Below are 17548 nucleotides of genomic sequence, written 5' to 3' on the forward strand. Positions count from 1 at the left end.
ATATACATTCTGTTCGGCCCACAACGAGATTTTGGCTCCTCATGTGAGTTAGACACCAACGATCAAAAGCAAACAAAAATGTGCATTGGTAAACTCTAACCGTCCAGGAAATTAAATATAATGTCAATATTGAAGTGTCAGTGTCTAAAAAAAGTTGCTTTAGTTTTCCATGCCTGTCTGCAAAAACAATATTTAATGAAGATTAGGTGTTTTGAGAAGCAGGTTGTTTTTCACATTTTCCATGTTTTGGCTCAAAATCCTTCATAAGTGCCATGATGCAATACTGCTGTCAAGCTACAGAATTGTGACTAACACCTGTTAAGACTATTGTTTTGTAACCTTTAGGGATTTTTTTTTTTTTTGGTCTGATGCCTCCTTTAATGAGCTGTCAGGGGGCGAGAGGAACAGCTCAGGTGAGCATCCAAACTCAGAGCTTGTTACTCAACTGACACCCTTTTCTATCCTCCTACATTTTCTAATGAGAACTCAGGATCCTTCACTTCAAGTCCTGTCAAGATATTTCTGACTCACGATAGTTACACATTTAGGGACCACTTTGTTTTCACGTCTTTCTTTTCTTATTTACTGGATCTGATCCGTGTCGAGTTTTTGTTTAGTTGCAACTTCACTTCACACCCTAAACATACACGTTTGTGTAATCACGAGTGTGATTCGGAAAAAGTCTACAATGAGTCACGAGGATCAAGGACCCCCGGTGATGATTTTGGAAAATGAAATAACAAAATAAAAATGACAGACCAAAAGGAGGACCCGGAGGACAGGATTTGGCGACTTTCATTAGGTGTGTGAGATGAAGCTGTCCGACACATCTCTCCACATCACGCTCAAGGCGAGGGGGATGAAAAAAGCAGGAGGTATAAATTGAAGTCCTACCCGTACGGTCCCGGATGGCGAGGTTATTCCCTTTTTTCAGGATGATATCCAGCTGGTACATGGCTGGACTGGGCGGTCGGGGCGGAGGCTCTGCATTACTGGGGACTTCCGTGTTGATGCCCTAGGAGGAGAAGAAGTGTAAGTGAATCAGGAAAAATACATTTTAAAAGGTTGAAGTTGAGTCATTAACTAGATGATTAATAATGATATCTTCACCCTGTGAGACCCAAAAAAGCATATACTGTGTTTTTTTTTGTTTTTTTTTTTAATCTCTCTGAAAATAATAATTTATTTTTCTATTGAATTACGTCATTTTTGCTGGAAAAAAAAAAAAAATCTTCATACATACTAGGGGTGTCAGAAAAACAATCGATACACTGATAAATTTACATTTGTTTCATGTTACTGTTTGATATTTACCAGCACTGTATGGATTTTTCTTAGGGTGGGCTTTCAAATCACATTTTTCATAGTTCTTTTATGGTTTATATTTCAATAAAATGTATGTTAAAATAAAAAAAAAATTTATTCATTTAGAATTACCATCCGAATGTATCGCATTTAATCATTTTGTGAGCTGAATATATAGTATCCAATCGTACCTTGAACTGAATATATCGTATCAATCGTATCTTGAACTGAATATATCGTATCCAATCGTATCTTGAACTGAATATGTCGCATCCAATCGTACCTTGAACTGAATATATCTTATCCAATCGTATCGTGAGCTGAATATGTTGCATCCAATCGTACCTTGAACTGAATATATCGTATCCAATCGTATCTTTAGCTGAATATAGAGTATCCAATCGTATCATGAGCTGAATATATTGTATTAAATCGTATCGTTAGCTGAATATATCGTATTCAATCGTATCGTGAGCTGAATATATCGTATTCAATCGTATCATTAGCTGAATATATCGTATTCAATCGTATCGTGAGCTGAATATATCGTATCGTGAGCTGAATATATCGTACCCAATCGTATCTTGAGCTGAATATATCGTATTCAATCGTATCGTGAGCTGAATATATTGTATTAAATCATATCATTAGCTGAATATATCGTATTCAATCGTATCGTGAGCTGAATATATTGTATTAAATCGTATCATTAGCTGAATATATCGTATTCAATCGTATCGTGAGCTGAATATATTGTATTAAATCGTATCGTTAGCTGAATTTATCATATTCAATCGTATCTTGAGCTGAATATATCGTATTCAATCATATCGTGAGCTGAATATATTGTATTAAATCGTATCGTTAGCTGAATATATCGTATTCAATCGTATCGTGAGCTGAATATATCGTATCCAATCGTATCAGGAGCTGATATATCGTATTCAATCGTATCGTGAGCTGAATATATCGTATCCAATCGTATCTTGAGCTGAATATATCGTATTCAATCGTATCGTGAGCTGAATATATTGTACTAAATCGTATCGTTAGCTGAATATATTGTATTAAATCGTATCGTTAGCTGAATATATCGTATTCAATCGTATCATTAGCTGAATATATCGTATCCAATCGTATCAGGAGCTGATATATCGTATTCAATCGTATCGTGAGCTGAATATATCGTATTCAATCGTATCATTAGCTGAATATATCGTATCCAATCGTATCAGGAGCTGATATATCGTATTCAATCGTATCGTGAGCTGAATATATCGTATCCAATCTAGCTTGAGCTGAATATATCGTATCCAATCGTATCTTGAGCTGAATATATCGTATTCAATCGTATCGTGAGCTGAATATATTGTATTAAATCGTATCGTTAGCTGAATATATCGTATTCAATCGTATCGTGAGCTGAATATATCGTATTCAATCGTATTATTAGCTGAATATATCGTATTCAATCGTATCGTGAGCTGAATATATCGTATTCAATCGTATCATTAGCTGAATATATCGTATTCAATCGTATCGTGAGCTGAATATATCGTATCAAATCGTAACGTGAGCTGAACATATCGTATTCAAACGTATCTTTAGCTGAATATATCGTATCGTGCGCTGAATATATCGTACCCAATCGTATCTTGAGCTGAATATATCGTATTCAATCGTATCGTGAGCTGAATATATTGTTTTAAATCGTATCGTTAGCTGAATATATCGTATTCAATCGTATCATTAGCTGAATATATCGTATCCAATCGTATCAGGAGCTGATATATCGTATTCAATCGTATCGTGAGCTGAATATATCGTATCCAATCGTATCTTGAGCTGAATATATCGTATCCAATCGTATCTTGAGCTGAATATATCGTATTCAATCGTATCGTGAGCTGAATATATTGTATTAAATCGTATCGTTAGCTGAATATATCGTATTCAATCGTATCGTGAGCTGAATATATCGTATTCAATCGTATTATTAGCTGAATATATCGTATTCAATCGTATCGTGAGCTGAATATATCGTATTCAATCGTATCATTAGCTGAATATATCGTATTCAATCGTATCGTGAGCTGAATATATCGTATCAAATCGTAACGTGAGCTGAACATATCGTATTCAAACGTATCTTTAGCTGAATATATCGTATCGTGCGCTGAATATATCGTACCCAATCGTATCTTGAGCTGAATATATCGTATTCAATCGTATCGTGAGCTGAATATATTGTTTTAAATCGTATCGTTAGCTGAATATATCGTATTCAATCGTATCGTGAGCTGAATATATTGTATTAAATCATATCGTTAGCTGAATTTATCGTATTCAATCGTATCTTGAGCTGAATATATTGTATTTAATCGTATCGTGAGCTGAATATATTGTATTAAATCGTATCGTTAGCTGAATATATCGTATTCAATCGTATCGTGAGCTGAATATATCGTATTCAATCGTATCATTAGCTGAATATATCGTATCCAATCGTATCAGGAGCTGAATATATCGTATCCAATCGTATCTTGAGCTGAATATATCGTATTCAATCGTATCGTGAGCTGAATATATCGTATTCAATCGTATCGTGAGCTGAATATATCGTATTCAATCGTATCGTGAGCTGAATATATCGTATTCAATCGTATCTTGAGCTGAATATATCGTATTCAATTGTATTGTGAGCTGAATATATTGTATTAAATGGTATCGTTAGCTGAATATATTGTATTCAATCGTATCGTGAGCTGAATATATCGTATCCAATCGTATCAGGAGCTGATATATCGTATTCAATCGTATCGTGAGCTGAATATATCGTATTCAATCGTATCGTTAGCTGAATATATCGTATCCAATTGTATCTTGAGCTGAATATATATCACATCGAATCGTATCTTAAGCTGAATGTATCACATCCAATCATATCTTGAACTGAATATATATTGCATCCCAGCATATTGAGAGCTGGATATATCGCATCCAATCATATCGTACGCAAAATGTATCATATCAAATCGTATCATTAGATTAGTGTATCCCTACAACCATGATACACACTGAATTATTCCTGAAAATGCCATTAGACTTTGGGAGGCTACTGCTATGGAAGTGTTATGCTGCCATTCCTGCCATTATGTTCAATGAGATGTGTTTAATGGTGTCACACATTAACAAGATGGTGCAGGTAGCGTCTGTGAATGTAGATAGCAATCTTTAAAAAAGACGAGGACTCGAGGAGCAGAAAATCGAATGTCCAAGTGTAAAGAAGCAGGGTGTCAGGAGTTTAATACACTAGGCAGTCAAGTCAGGTGTGGAAAATAACTACAAGGCTTGACCCTGGAAACTAATGATCATCTGTATGTGACAAGAAAACACTGTCAATGGGGATGAGATTAACGGAGCTAATTCCTCACTGCAACAAAAACTACCTGAAGTTTGTACCACAATTGTAATTCAGTGCATACACACATGCTAGATGTTCAGCTTGCTTCCTGAAGCACTACAATTCCTCCATTAATCACCCTGAAGTCTGCAGAGGTTGCTTGTAAAATATCTCGCTGCAGCCGACTGGCCCTTCAATTGGAAACAAGGAAAATGGAAACTAATGATTGTTAAGCAATACTCTGGAGCACCGAATGCCATCTAAGAGGTGTGCGTGCATAAAGAACACGGACCCTTCAGGGAATTTTTCAGGGGAAGGGCAACTCAAGGTCAAATTTTAATTTGTCTGGTTTAAATGAAGTCTAAATCATTGATATTGCATTATACATGAGAAATATATCTACATAAACCTGCCTTTTTTAATTGTGAGGGAGAGAGAGGCTGGTAGAACACCCACTCAAATATATCTATACGATTATTAGTTTTTAAAACCTTATTTATGACAAACGAAGTAAGAGAGATTTCAAGAATTTTAACTAATTTCCTCAATTTTAAGGGGGCGGAATGCTAGGCAGAAGACCACTGTGACAATTCTAATTTTAATGGAATTCATAAAATACATGTTAAATAGGGAAGATTTACATCTTTCTTGTATATTTGTATATTAGATGTATCATTTTCATCATAGTAACATCTAAAGTACATTTTTCTCTTTAGCATGAATCTTGTTGCTTTTTATTCTAAGATAAAAATCTTAGCAGATTCGATATTAAACTAGTATAATGAATTCAATCTATTGAAATATTTTGGGTCCTCTAGCCGTCCTCTTTCAATAGATAGAACGTCATATAATTGTGTTTTATATTGTTTCTTTCTGCCTACCCAACTGTTGAAATGCATCATCTCTGAGTGAAACCTAAATGTAATCTCTTTAAATACAGGAAACTACATTTCCATTACAGAGCAGTCCACTGAGATTCGACTATCGGAGCACTTTAAATGTACATTCATTTAACCCTGGAGAACCCTACAGGCCGGGAAGTGCTCTTCATGTTTGGATACACATCTTGAACATCATCCTGAGATTTTGACAGAATCTCAATTGAATCTCTTCAGAATATCGATCAATACCAATTTCCTTTCCATTAACTAACACTTGTGCGCGATTGGACGAAGGAATCAAACCGTGCTGCATGTTAGTACTAACTGCTTGAAATTGTTACTTTCTGAAGTGAACTTTAGGAGGTTAAAATCATTGATATTATTAGGTGTCCAGTGTTCAGGTGTAGTGTCCTTCTGGGCTGAGTGCAGATAAGAACAGAATGCATCTTTTAGTTCATACCTCATTGAGCATTTCTATCAGCTCCTGGCACCGACTCCCTGCACAATCGAAATACAAATAACTGCAACAACAGTAGGAGTGTAAAGATTACCGATAATAAGAAGACAGAAAGAAGATTGAATGTGAAAACATTGGCAATGAAACTATATCTAAAACTGTAGCAATTACAAGTGAGAGTGATTATCTGCAGTGATATAAAGTGATAATGCCACGATGTCGAGGATCCAGGGTGATAACGGAGTCATAAAATTCAAAAAATGATATTTCCCACGTTCAGAGATGAGGATTTAGATATACAAAAACCAAAACAAATGATTATTGATCTCTTTTTTTTTGAGTAATGATTCAAGATAAGTTGATAGCGTTGTACAATGCAGGTGAGTGAAAATGTTATATTGAAAACAGTAAACAACAGGTTGTGGGACAGTATTCACAAAAAATAACTATAATAAAAATGAATCCCAACTGAATCCAGAAATGTCCAATAGAAATACATTTATAACATTTTTGTTTATGGCTCACACAGTTCAAACACTCAAAAACCTACAGAATTTTAACAAAACTAAATTCTTACTGATTAACACCAAGGTAAATGTTGTGTTTTTAAGTTCAGGATTTTGAAAGTGAAGGTGTAGTGAGGATTTATTAAAGGTATAAGAGCGAGAGTTGTTTTGGTTGTCGAACAGAACGAGTCAAGAGCAGCGTGTCGGTGTTTTAGCTGCTGCCCATCAATTACAGTTATAAAAATGACAGACCATCTCGTAGCTTCATCAGTTGAAAACAGTACAATATAGTATAGCACTACATACCCACCCTCGTCTGTAACAACATTTTCTGCAGAAAATGATTATTAGTTTATTATATACCAGAGTTATTTGGAAAATAAAGACACAGATCACATCACTTTCATGTTCACTCATCAAATCATAATACAAAACCAGTGGGAAGATTCATACAGTATCATATAGACACAGAATATTATATATATTTTTTAATATGCAGTACTGTATGCAAAAAAAATCAGCGAAACAGCAGGGTGAATATCACAATATGAAGAGGGACCCCTGTAATTGCTAAAGTGTAGACTGTTGTGAAAACTGAAGCCCCGCCAACTCCGCTGCCTTGTATATTTGTTCGTAAAACAAGAGAAAGGCTATTATTTCGGTTAGTTTTCTATTCCGAAAAACCCTCAGCTCCCTTTTCCGAGAGTGTGCTTATGAAGGTGCTATCAGAGAGCCACATTTCGGCCCCGGGCAACACAAGTGTCCACACCTGAGTAAACCCACCATTGATAATAATAATTGATTATACAACTGCGGTCAAATATGTGAGCGTAACTTTGTTACCCTGGAGTTAAACTTGCAAATGCTATGGAGAAATGAATTATGCTAATGGTCTTCACGGGTGTGTGTCACGAATGTATTGGATTCATTAACGGTTGTTCACACACTAAGACGTGTGTTACACAAGTCACGACAGAATTGTCCTGCTTCCCCTGTACAGTTTGTCTAATATTAGCATCATGGGGGTGGCAAGACGAGGAGAAGAACGTATGCTGGAAATCCTATAAACCACCCCCTCAGTCATAGTAAAACAGCGAGACGTGTAGATAAAAATATCATTTAAGTGAAAGACTGAGCAAGAAGTAGTCAAATCTTTCTGAGAGCGAGTGATGAAAGAGACTTGTTGGATAGAATTGTCGTGACTGGAGCGAAAATATGATCACTGAAGCCTAATTCTTCAACTTCATCACAGAAACTCTGGTCCATGTCGCCTCCAGACGACAGAACGTCAGCTTTAATAGCACAAAAGACCTCAAAAATGATTTTGTTTAACCGTTTTCTCAGCTACACCCACTCATAAGACCACAGGAAAATATGAATCATCAACACATTAAAAGGTCTCATTGAACCTTTCTGACGTCCTCCGAGCCGACAAGACACGTTTTGTAAATGCATCCGAGGTACACTAGGCAATATTTGAATGGGTCGCCAGCTCATCGAACATCAATAAAAGGCAAAATTCCTATAATAATGTGAATAAAAAATCCTTATCCTAGACCTTAATAAATGGTGGCCTTTTGCATTTATTCAGCCCTTCCATGAGGTCAGGCTTGACTTTTTAAAGAAGATAAGTTCCCTTAAATCATAATTACGTGTTTTAAATTGTTCTTTTACGATTTACGTTAAATTAAAATGTGTATAAAATGAAGATGAACTGTAATATTTGACAAGAGTCATAGTTTATACATTCACTGCAATTACATTTCTTCGCACATTTTTAATAATCACTTTATTTCTTTTTTTTTTGCCAAAGTAATCAGTATAATGTGGCCAATTAGAAAAGTCAATACCTGGCTTTATGATTTGGAAGAGAAAGGGGAAAATCTAATTATTTTTTTAACTACTGCCAGTTATGTCTGACTGATTTTAACCTGAATGATTTGAGCATCTTCATGAAGCACGACAAGAGCAGAATACAAACTCTCTTAATAAAGAAAGCTGAGTCACTGTGGTGGGCTGCAACTGTGGTTTATATGTTAGTATATGTGAAGTGATTCACCTATAAGCACAAACACTTCTCCGACGCCACTCGTTACAGCACGTCAAGCTCCTAACAAATGTTTTTCATTTAATAGTTTTGCCCAGTAGGCGGCAACCATTAAAGTACAACTAACTCAAGGCCATTAGAGAGTTTCTTCTCGCCCAGTCTAAGTGTAGCAAAAATATATTTGTCAAACAGATGAGGTCTCATGGATAACAACTTTGCTGATGTATAAGCTTTTAAACATTCTCTCATTAAATGTTCTTAGAGGCGTACAAAACTGAATCAGTGTTAAAAAGTAAACAAATCTGAAAATCGTCTTTCAATCGCTGGGGAAATCTTAATTTAACACTTGGATTTAGAAGAAAGTGTGGGTTTTTGAGTTGATTTTTCCCATCATATCATCGTGAGAACAATCTCATATTCTGTCACAAGATACATTAGTATCTATATACTACTACAATTCCCTTTTTACGTACATTTTTACATTATTTGAATGTCTTATTTAATGTCCTTTTAATGGTATACTTCATGTTTTGCATTTTGGGTCTGAGAGGACTACAATATCATCTATACTGTATGTCTTGCATACATGTATATTTGACAATAAAATACCTTGAACCTTGAAACTAAAAAAAAACAATCAATAAATGTAAGCAGCTCAGTTCCTAAAGGGACCACATATTATAAACACTCAAAAAGCAGATACCTCCAACTTTATAAAAAGCAGAATATAATCAAATCAATAAAACAAAACTTTATTCATTTAAAAATCGTCAGGAAAGTGCCTGATGGGGAATCAAACTGCTATCAAGGAGATAGCAATCGGATTTAGCAACCCTAAAACAATGACTAAAATGCACACAACACATTTGGGCAGCATGGTCCATTTCGTTTTTCATGATTTTACTTTTTGATTTTGAGTTTTTTTAAGTAATGTTTCCTTTTTTTGCTAGTTATCAAAATATGCTGCTGCAGTGAAACACCACACGAGTCAGTGGCAAATCCTTTAAAGCTTACTGCACCACTTTTCTAGTTTAAAAAAGTGCAGACTAACCTTAAGGGGTGTAGTATTAAACTAGGTAAGGGTTACATATATCTTTCTTGTCCAAATATACCAACATTTGCTCTATTATAATAATAATAATATTATATACAAAACATGAAGCAAGAAGACAAGAGGATAAAATATAAGTCTCACATGTCATCTTGACCTTTTTCAAAGTGCAGCTACGTGTTGTGTTCCAGATCTCCTCAGGCAGACCATTCAAAGGTCTAGGTGCCATGAAGGAAAAGGTTCCATCACCCTTCCAGCAAGAACCCGCCTGAGTAACTTAGGAAACTGCCCAGAAATTTATAAAATGCATTCAAAAGTGGCCAAATATCCCTAATCCAAGCTTTACAATGAAGTATATCACCGGATTTTTTGTTAAAAAATCTTGTATACATAAATGATCCTTCACTACATACACAATGAGTTTCAGACACAACATTGAAAAGAATAACAGAAGGTAATATGAAGAGAAAAGCTTTACTTTTGCAGCCATGCTGGTTTAAAAAAATAAAACATGTGAAGCTGGATGATTTCCTCTCCCAGTCATCGATATTGGAATAATTTATTACGCTAATCAATTGCTGCCGAACCACTGGACGTTAACACAGATACTGAGGAAATCAGATCCACTCAGCTCGATAACATCTTTTAGAAAATCTCATAGAACAGCACAGTATTGATCCATCCATTTCCTGGATATTGAAGTACATGAAGCAAATTGTATGGTTTAATCTGAGTTTTCAGTTATTAAAGTGATAAAGAAAAAGTCTTAGAAACACTAATATGATCAAGATCCGCACATTTTTTCCGAAGTTATAACCAAATACTATCGTCTTTCCATTGACAGATTTTCTGACACAGGCCGCGAACATACTGTGTGGAAGGAAATATTTTCAAAAGCTGACAGCAGGACCTCGCACCTTGAAGACATAATTTAGTGGACTTTGAAAAAGGTTACTCTTGAGTGCCAGTATTTCTTTTGTCGGCTGCGTGTGACAGCCAAAAGGACACAGCCCTGATCAATAAATAATGAACAAATCTTCGGGCAGAGAGTCAGAAAAATGATGTTTAAAGACCAAGGCAGGAGAACTGCTGGAGTGTTTAGACGACAGCTAGGTTACGACAGCAGAAACACGGATCTAAAAAAAAAACAATAAAAATGGAAAGCCGCTCACACACATATGTCCGTACATATTGGCGGACTGCCGAGGATCAGCAGCTTTCGCATGTGTTTTGTTGAGGTTGGACGACACGAGCGGTGAGCCCGACATCCAGCTGACAGACAAGCCCGTCACCCTGCTGCCTGCTCCACCTGTCAGCCGACCCGAAAGTTATGTTCTTACCGCTCGCTAACGTACCGTCCGTCGGAAACGCTCAGGATTGAATTCGCCGGCTCAGCAATCTCACAGCATGATGTGATACCATAAATAAACAGATATTGTGATGCATCAACAGAACTGTGTCTGTGTTGACTTCCCTGTGTGTTGCTCTATATAAGACAGGGGTGGGCTGCTACCAGTAGATGGGATTGTCAACTAGCCAATCGAACATTTGCTCAAAGCTTAAAATTAGATCAAGGGGAGCAGTCACGCCAACCACAGGAGTTGAAAGGTATTTTGAAAGGGTGGAATGGAAACATCATTCTGGTCCAACAAGTGTGTCCGATTTTGGCATGAAAGCGAAACACCATATCTAGAAACGTTCCAGTGACATGCAGATGGAAACGGGGTTAAGATGATAAAACTACTCTTTAGACTAAACTTGAGAAGACCAGTACGTCAACCAGTACATATCGTTTAAAGGGGTGCACATAATGGTCAAAGTACAAAAGGCCTAAAATAAACATATGAATGTCATCCTTGTTGCTGGGTCGTTGGTACAATAGCTTTAGCACGGAGGTATAGACTTTCCTCGCTCCTCCAAGACGCCTCCAACGATTCCTCAACCATCTGAGAAACATGGTCTCTTGAGTCAAATAACTGCTGATGACGCAAAAATCCACCTGTAGATCTCATGCTCCAGTCTTCCCTCACTCGTGAAAAAGACGCTGACATACTTGAACTAAATTCAGGAAGACCTCATCCCAGACAAGGTTCCCTTGATTCCGACTGAGAGGGTCTGAAGGTGCTGGTTTTCATCAGAAGTTCAGGGTCTGATGAAGACAACAGGACCACAGCAAAACGCAGTGACTCAATCTTAAGCCCAGTAAAACATTCACTCAACGCCAAGCCATGTCTAGAAAATTCTCTTGAAAAGTTATGAACAAAAGGACAGCCCTTAAATATTGTATTAATAACAGTGTAACCTTAAAAAAACATTAAAGATTTAGCATTTCCACTAACTCCATTAAGTAGCTTTCATGATCCTATCTCTGCCTTTCCAATGGCTAAGATAAGTAAGTTAAAGCAGCCATGGCTAAGATGGATTATAACATAAATTCTACCTCCTACTACGTCAGTGGCATTACATTGTAACTACAATTGCATGGCTCCTGCGTTGCGCCATTTCCATGTACCACATGTCTATTTGTAGCCGAAACAAAATAAAAAAGGCTCTCCTTGGCTTTTTTCCTAGTTTTATTTTACAGGTATCTCAAGTACTTCATATGAAAATGTTGTCTTTAAACCCCTGCTGTAAAGCCTAAGCTGCATCATATTTACTTGAATAAATGATCATAAAAAAAATCATCACTATGTCATGATTAAAAACTTGCTTTCATTTTCATCAGCGTTTTTCCGTGAACTTCCAGTGTAAAGTGAGTGATGTGTGAACGGCTCAAGCTGCTTAAATTGGTTTCATTAAGCAGGTGACTTGGCTCCACTTCAGGTGGGATAAGAAGCTCTCCTCAGGGGAGCAGCTGCTGCTTCTCTCATGGAGAAATGGTACCTTTGAGGCATATTTTCTTCTTTTTTTTCCTCTCTTTGCAGGAACACTTGAGGAAGAGTCGAGCTCCTGAGAAAGATATTTCCACTTTGATTGTAGTCAGAGCTCTCACCAATAATTGGTTTAAGTGAAACTCAGAAAATTGAGTAATGAAGACAAAAATGATAATAGTAACCAAAGCTTCCAGGCTGTTGCTCCTAAGCTTTGGAACGATCTTCCTCTCTCTTTGTGCTTGATGGCGTCTACTGACTCCTTCAAGAAACATCTTAAGACATTTTTATTTGTGTAGGCTTTTCCTTGATTTTCTGGAACTCTTGTGTTATTCTCGGTGTTATCTTGATCTTTTTAGTATATATTTTATTGAGTATTGTTTTGATTGTTTAAGCGCTTTGTGACCCTGGTATGGAAAAGCGCTCTACAAATATAAATTACTTACTTTACTTACTTATGTAATTGCTGGTTAATATCTGGGATAATAAAGTGACCTCTTGGGTTCAAGTTGCAATGCCAGAGTCAGACGGAAATTAAAATACTTAAAAGCGACTACGCTTTTAAGATGTTTAAAAAATGCCCGGAACAGCACTGTTTTAATGAGCTTATGTTAATAAAAGGAAAGATAAGATTAGATCAGACTGAACTAGAAGGTGAATATTTAAACTGATGTCAAACATTAGTAGTAGCAATAGTTCAAAAAAGGCCTGTTACTGAAGCATGTTAGCATACTTCAGAGCAGACTAAGTGCTGACGAAGTTTAAGTCCAAAAATGGTTAGGAAGAGAAAGATTGAATCTAGATTTTTCATAAAAACAAAAGCCCAACAAATAACTATAGCTTACTACCTTTAAGCTTGTTCCGACTGGAGCTACAATTGAAATGTCCATCACCGCAATCCCAGAGTCTAACAAACACTTTCACCAGGAATAAATTGAATAACAATCTAAAATCTTAAGAGTTATTTCACAGATGGTATTTTAATTCATTAATGCAAGTATGTGTTTGTTATTGTATTTCCTATGATACTATTAAAGCCCCAATATGCATGATTGATAATATAGTTTACCCCTAGTGTCTAAGTGTCTATTTATCTACGAAACAAGATAAAAGGCTCTCATTGTGTCTGTTTCTCATTTTATGCCTATTCTGTTGTCATGTGTCTTTGTGATGGCCTATTTTTAATAACTTGTGCTGCTGCTTATTGAGTTTTTCTGTGAAGAAAGAGCATCTCATCATAATCATCATCGACTTCCCCAGCAAGCACGACTTTCACACACGGATGGGTTTCAGACACTGAGGTATGGATCCTTGCAAAACTGTTTATTTCAGGATCTGCATCGTGCAGCGCATTTAATAACATTTGCATTTCTCAGAATCAATTGTGATCCATGGGAAGGAGCGCCAATAAATCTTCCGTAAAAGACTTTTACTGGGTCTCCTTTTATGTAAATGAATCCAACACCGTTAATCGTAGAAGAATAGAAGTTTGAAAGTAAATTCTATTCGTATCACCAAAGATGTCTCTTAAATCTTGCACAATTATTATAATCTAAAAAGATATGTATGTAGGAACAAAGCCAGATAATAATGAAGAAATAGGTGAAAGATGTATTTACCATAAAATATACAGATTTGTCCTGCAAACATGGATTAAAGATCCTTTATGAACATGTTTTACCTATATTTAACATTCACCTTGAAAAGAAAATAATGCATAAGTCAAGAAAAAATATCGTTTAAGTTTAAATTTTTAATTGCGTTATTTGAGTCACACTACTAACTGACTACAGCTTCTAAAAACTATTTTCAGTCCAATTGCCTCGCTATGGAACTCTTTGACAATAATGACCTGTTTGAATGAGAAACAACAAGGATACTACTGTTGTTTTGTTGTTTTTTAATAATAATGTATTATGTTTTTAATATTTGTTATTTTCAAAAACCTTGAAAATCGTCTTTAAAATAATGCGAATTCTTCATGAAAATGTTTGTTTTGAAAAGAAATTGAGCATTAAATACAACGTTGCCCACATTTAATATGTAAGACATATTGTTTAACTGGTAATCCAATGGTATTTGATTTTGTTTTGTTAGGAAACCAAAAACAAAACATTTCATCGTTTAAAACAATCCTTATCGTGCAACATAATTTCCTTCTAAAGCAATTTAACAATATTAAACTTAATCTTTCCCATTACTTAATCCAAATTTTGCACTTTTTAAACATTTGATTAATTAGTTCTCCACAATTTTCCTTCAAAACACTCCATTAGCCTCTGTGGCTCTATGGGGAAGAGCGTTTGCCACCACAGACTTAATAAATAGCAGCAATAAAATGCCCGTTTGAAGTGACTATAAAGCCACGGCGGCGATCATTCATAAACAAGAATCAGTGTCCTGCTCCTGCAGCTTCGTAATTATGGTTTCTAAGGGAGAAGGCTTCCTAAGATAAGCACAAATCCACAGGAGAAGAAAACTCATAAAGTTTCAATAACACAAAGTCAATGATACGATGTTTACCAGCGATCTTGGTTTATTATTCCAAAACAATGAGAACCAAACACATTTTTTTCTTAAGAGCAGTTGTTAAAATGGTCTCTGTTTATTACTTCAAAATCACCGCAGCTCTGATGTATTTTATTTGAGTCCACAGGAAATGTGCCTACTACCAAAAACTCCACAGGGTGTGCGGCGGGTGAGGATTTAAAAAGTCCATAATTGCCTCCTCACGACAGGATTCTCCATCATTTACACCGATGATAAATGTGGGACCCATCAAGTGGGTAGAAATGTGACCATACAGCAGAGTAAACGTGAGGTGTAAGAATGAAGCTTTTATCCAAATTTATATACTTCTAGACTCCTGCCAGAAATTCTAAATTACACAGCTTGGTTTATAATAACCAAGATCTTCTCCTACATGTACCTGTTCAATATTCCTTCCTGAAAGTCATCCTCTTTTTGACAAATTTCCTCTGGTCGAGGATGATGGGATTTTTTTTTTCTTCCTTTCACTTAATAGAAAGTGTCCATGGCTGCCGCACTAATATGTCCAACATCTGGAGAAAACATCCTTTCCTAATCCGTTACAAACCTATACATCCAAACTCTTACTCACTTTAACCTCGCCATGTTTACACATCAATCACAAATCAGTCTATCAGCCAACATTAGACTTGTAAGCTTTAGACACCGGTAACATTGTGACTAAAGTAACAAGTTAAATATTTCCAGTGCAGTTGCAGGATGAGTGAGTTCACACTTAACATGGCAATGTTATTCCACTAACTGAGGCACACCAGAATTATGTATGTGTATGTCAATCTGCAGTAAACTGAGAAATCAATTTTCTACCAGGAGCCCAAAGAGAAAATATGTATTCACCGGAACACATATCGACCCCTACATTGAAGTGTGATGTCCAAATATAAATAACAAAATAGATGTAAAGTAAACCGTGCTTTCCTTCTAAGCTGGAAACTTTATCTTAATGATCGGTCCGGCTGTATGGAATTCTGTGTCAATTTGTGTAGATGATAATACCAGGACAGTTGATGCCATTAGAAAACATGTAGTAGTTGCTACATATCCTGTGGTGGGACACAAAAGACTTTAAACTCTGTCCTGATATGTATCACATCCTTCAGCACCATGATACTGATCTGTAAGCCACACTAGTGGGTCAGCATCAATGCAATCCTGTGACCGCATTTTCTTTATTTTTGATAAAACTTAATGGTGGGAATATCAGCGAAAGACTTCTATAGTACGCTTCAAAATAGAAAATTGTAACAGCCCTCCTTTTTTTGGAATAAACTAGTCACTGGATGTATAACAAAAAATTAACAAAGTAATAAATAGGATAATAATAGTTGTCATTTTAATTATAGGCTAACTGACAACTAATCCAGCTTGGATCAGAAGAATGAGGAAAAGTTGCTGTTGAAAATCTTTTTTATTAACATTATAATAGCAGTTCTACTATGAGTATTGAAGGGATGATTCTTGATCAAACATGTATTTAACAGATATGAACATTTTTCGGATCCTGTTTAGAAAAATGTGATTATTATTTTGAATTTTTATGGTTATTATTGTTAATGCAGATGGAATGCACGAATGCTCCTCCTCAGATGCAACACTAATGGACTCAGGGACTCATTCATTCCTCATGCTATTAGACAATTAAATTCTGAATGTATTCTGATATGTTCTTTATCTTTAGATTTAGATTGTGTCGTCTTGCACTTTCTTTTTATTAAACCTTGTTCTTGTTTTATGAATCTATCGTCTGTGTTGCCGTTTGCTAGAAATATATATAATATTGGATAGTTTGCAGAATTTTTTGGCCGACTAGTATATCCTAAATAATAGTCAACAACATAGGATAGACACAAAAAAAAAGAAAGAAAAAGAACGTTAACCACATTTAAAGCCTGCTTCAAGATTGTTTCAACTTTCAACGAATCAAAGGTAGAAACTTGTGTGTATTGTGGATAAAATGTTGAGATAACACAGAGACAGTCATTTAAGTACAGGTGAGTAATGTTCCACTCTCTCTTTAAACAATGTAAGGACATTTGCATCATAAATCAATCAACGCTTGCTCAACATAAACAAAAAATAACCACAAGTCTAGGAAGTTCCTCTATGTAAATGTTTACCTGTCGACTGATGAAGCTGCGAAAAAAAATTTTTTTTTTAAACTGGAGAAGGTAAAATATGAAATATATTCCAGGAGACACTCGCATGTATTAGTAACATGTATTAATATTTGATGGCATTATTCAGTGTTCTATCTTCAGGCTCATCTAATTGAACCATCTGTCATCCTTACTTCTTTTCTTATCTTCTTTTAATCTTTCTACTTTCCTTTTTCTCAGCTCCGGTGTGAGCTATTCTAGGCACGTTTCCTTGCAAGATGATTTGAGGAAACGAGAGAGCAGAGAAATGTGTTTGGCGGACATGTGTGTGTGTGTGTGTGTGTATCGAGGAGGTGTCGATCCGTCTACTCTGCTGACCCGG

General features: G+C 35.9%; 1 protein-coding gene across 6 annotated transcripts in view; it reads right to left on the reverse strand.

Annotated features, from left to right (window-relative positions):
• LOC148088127 (multiple C2 and transmembrane domain-containing protein 1-like) overlaps positions 1-17548 on the reverse strand; it is a 136307-nt gene that overhangs the window by 98519 nt on the left and 20240 nt on the right. For all 6 annotated transcript variants that reach the window (XM_087794670.1, XM_087794672.1, XM_087794669.1 and 3 more), the window contains exon 2: positions 895-1015. In XM_087794670.1, coding sequence (XP_087650796.1) covers positions 895-1015 — 121 coding nt within the window. The remainder of the gene's footprint in view (positions 1-894; positions 1016-17548) is intronic.

The sequence above is a fragment of the Callionymus lyra genome, chromosome 1, assembly GCF_982586985.1.
Source record: "Callionymus lyra chromosome 1, fCalLyr1.hap1.1, whole genome shotgun sequence".
NCBI lineage: Eukaryota > Metazoa > Chordata > Actinopteri > Syngnathiformes > Callionymidae > Callionymus > Callionymus lyra.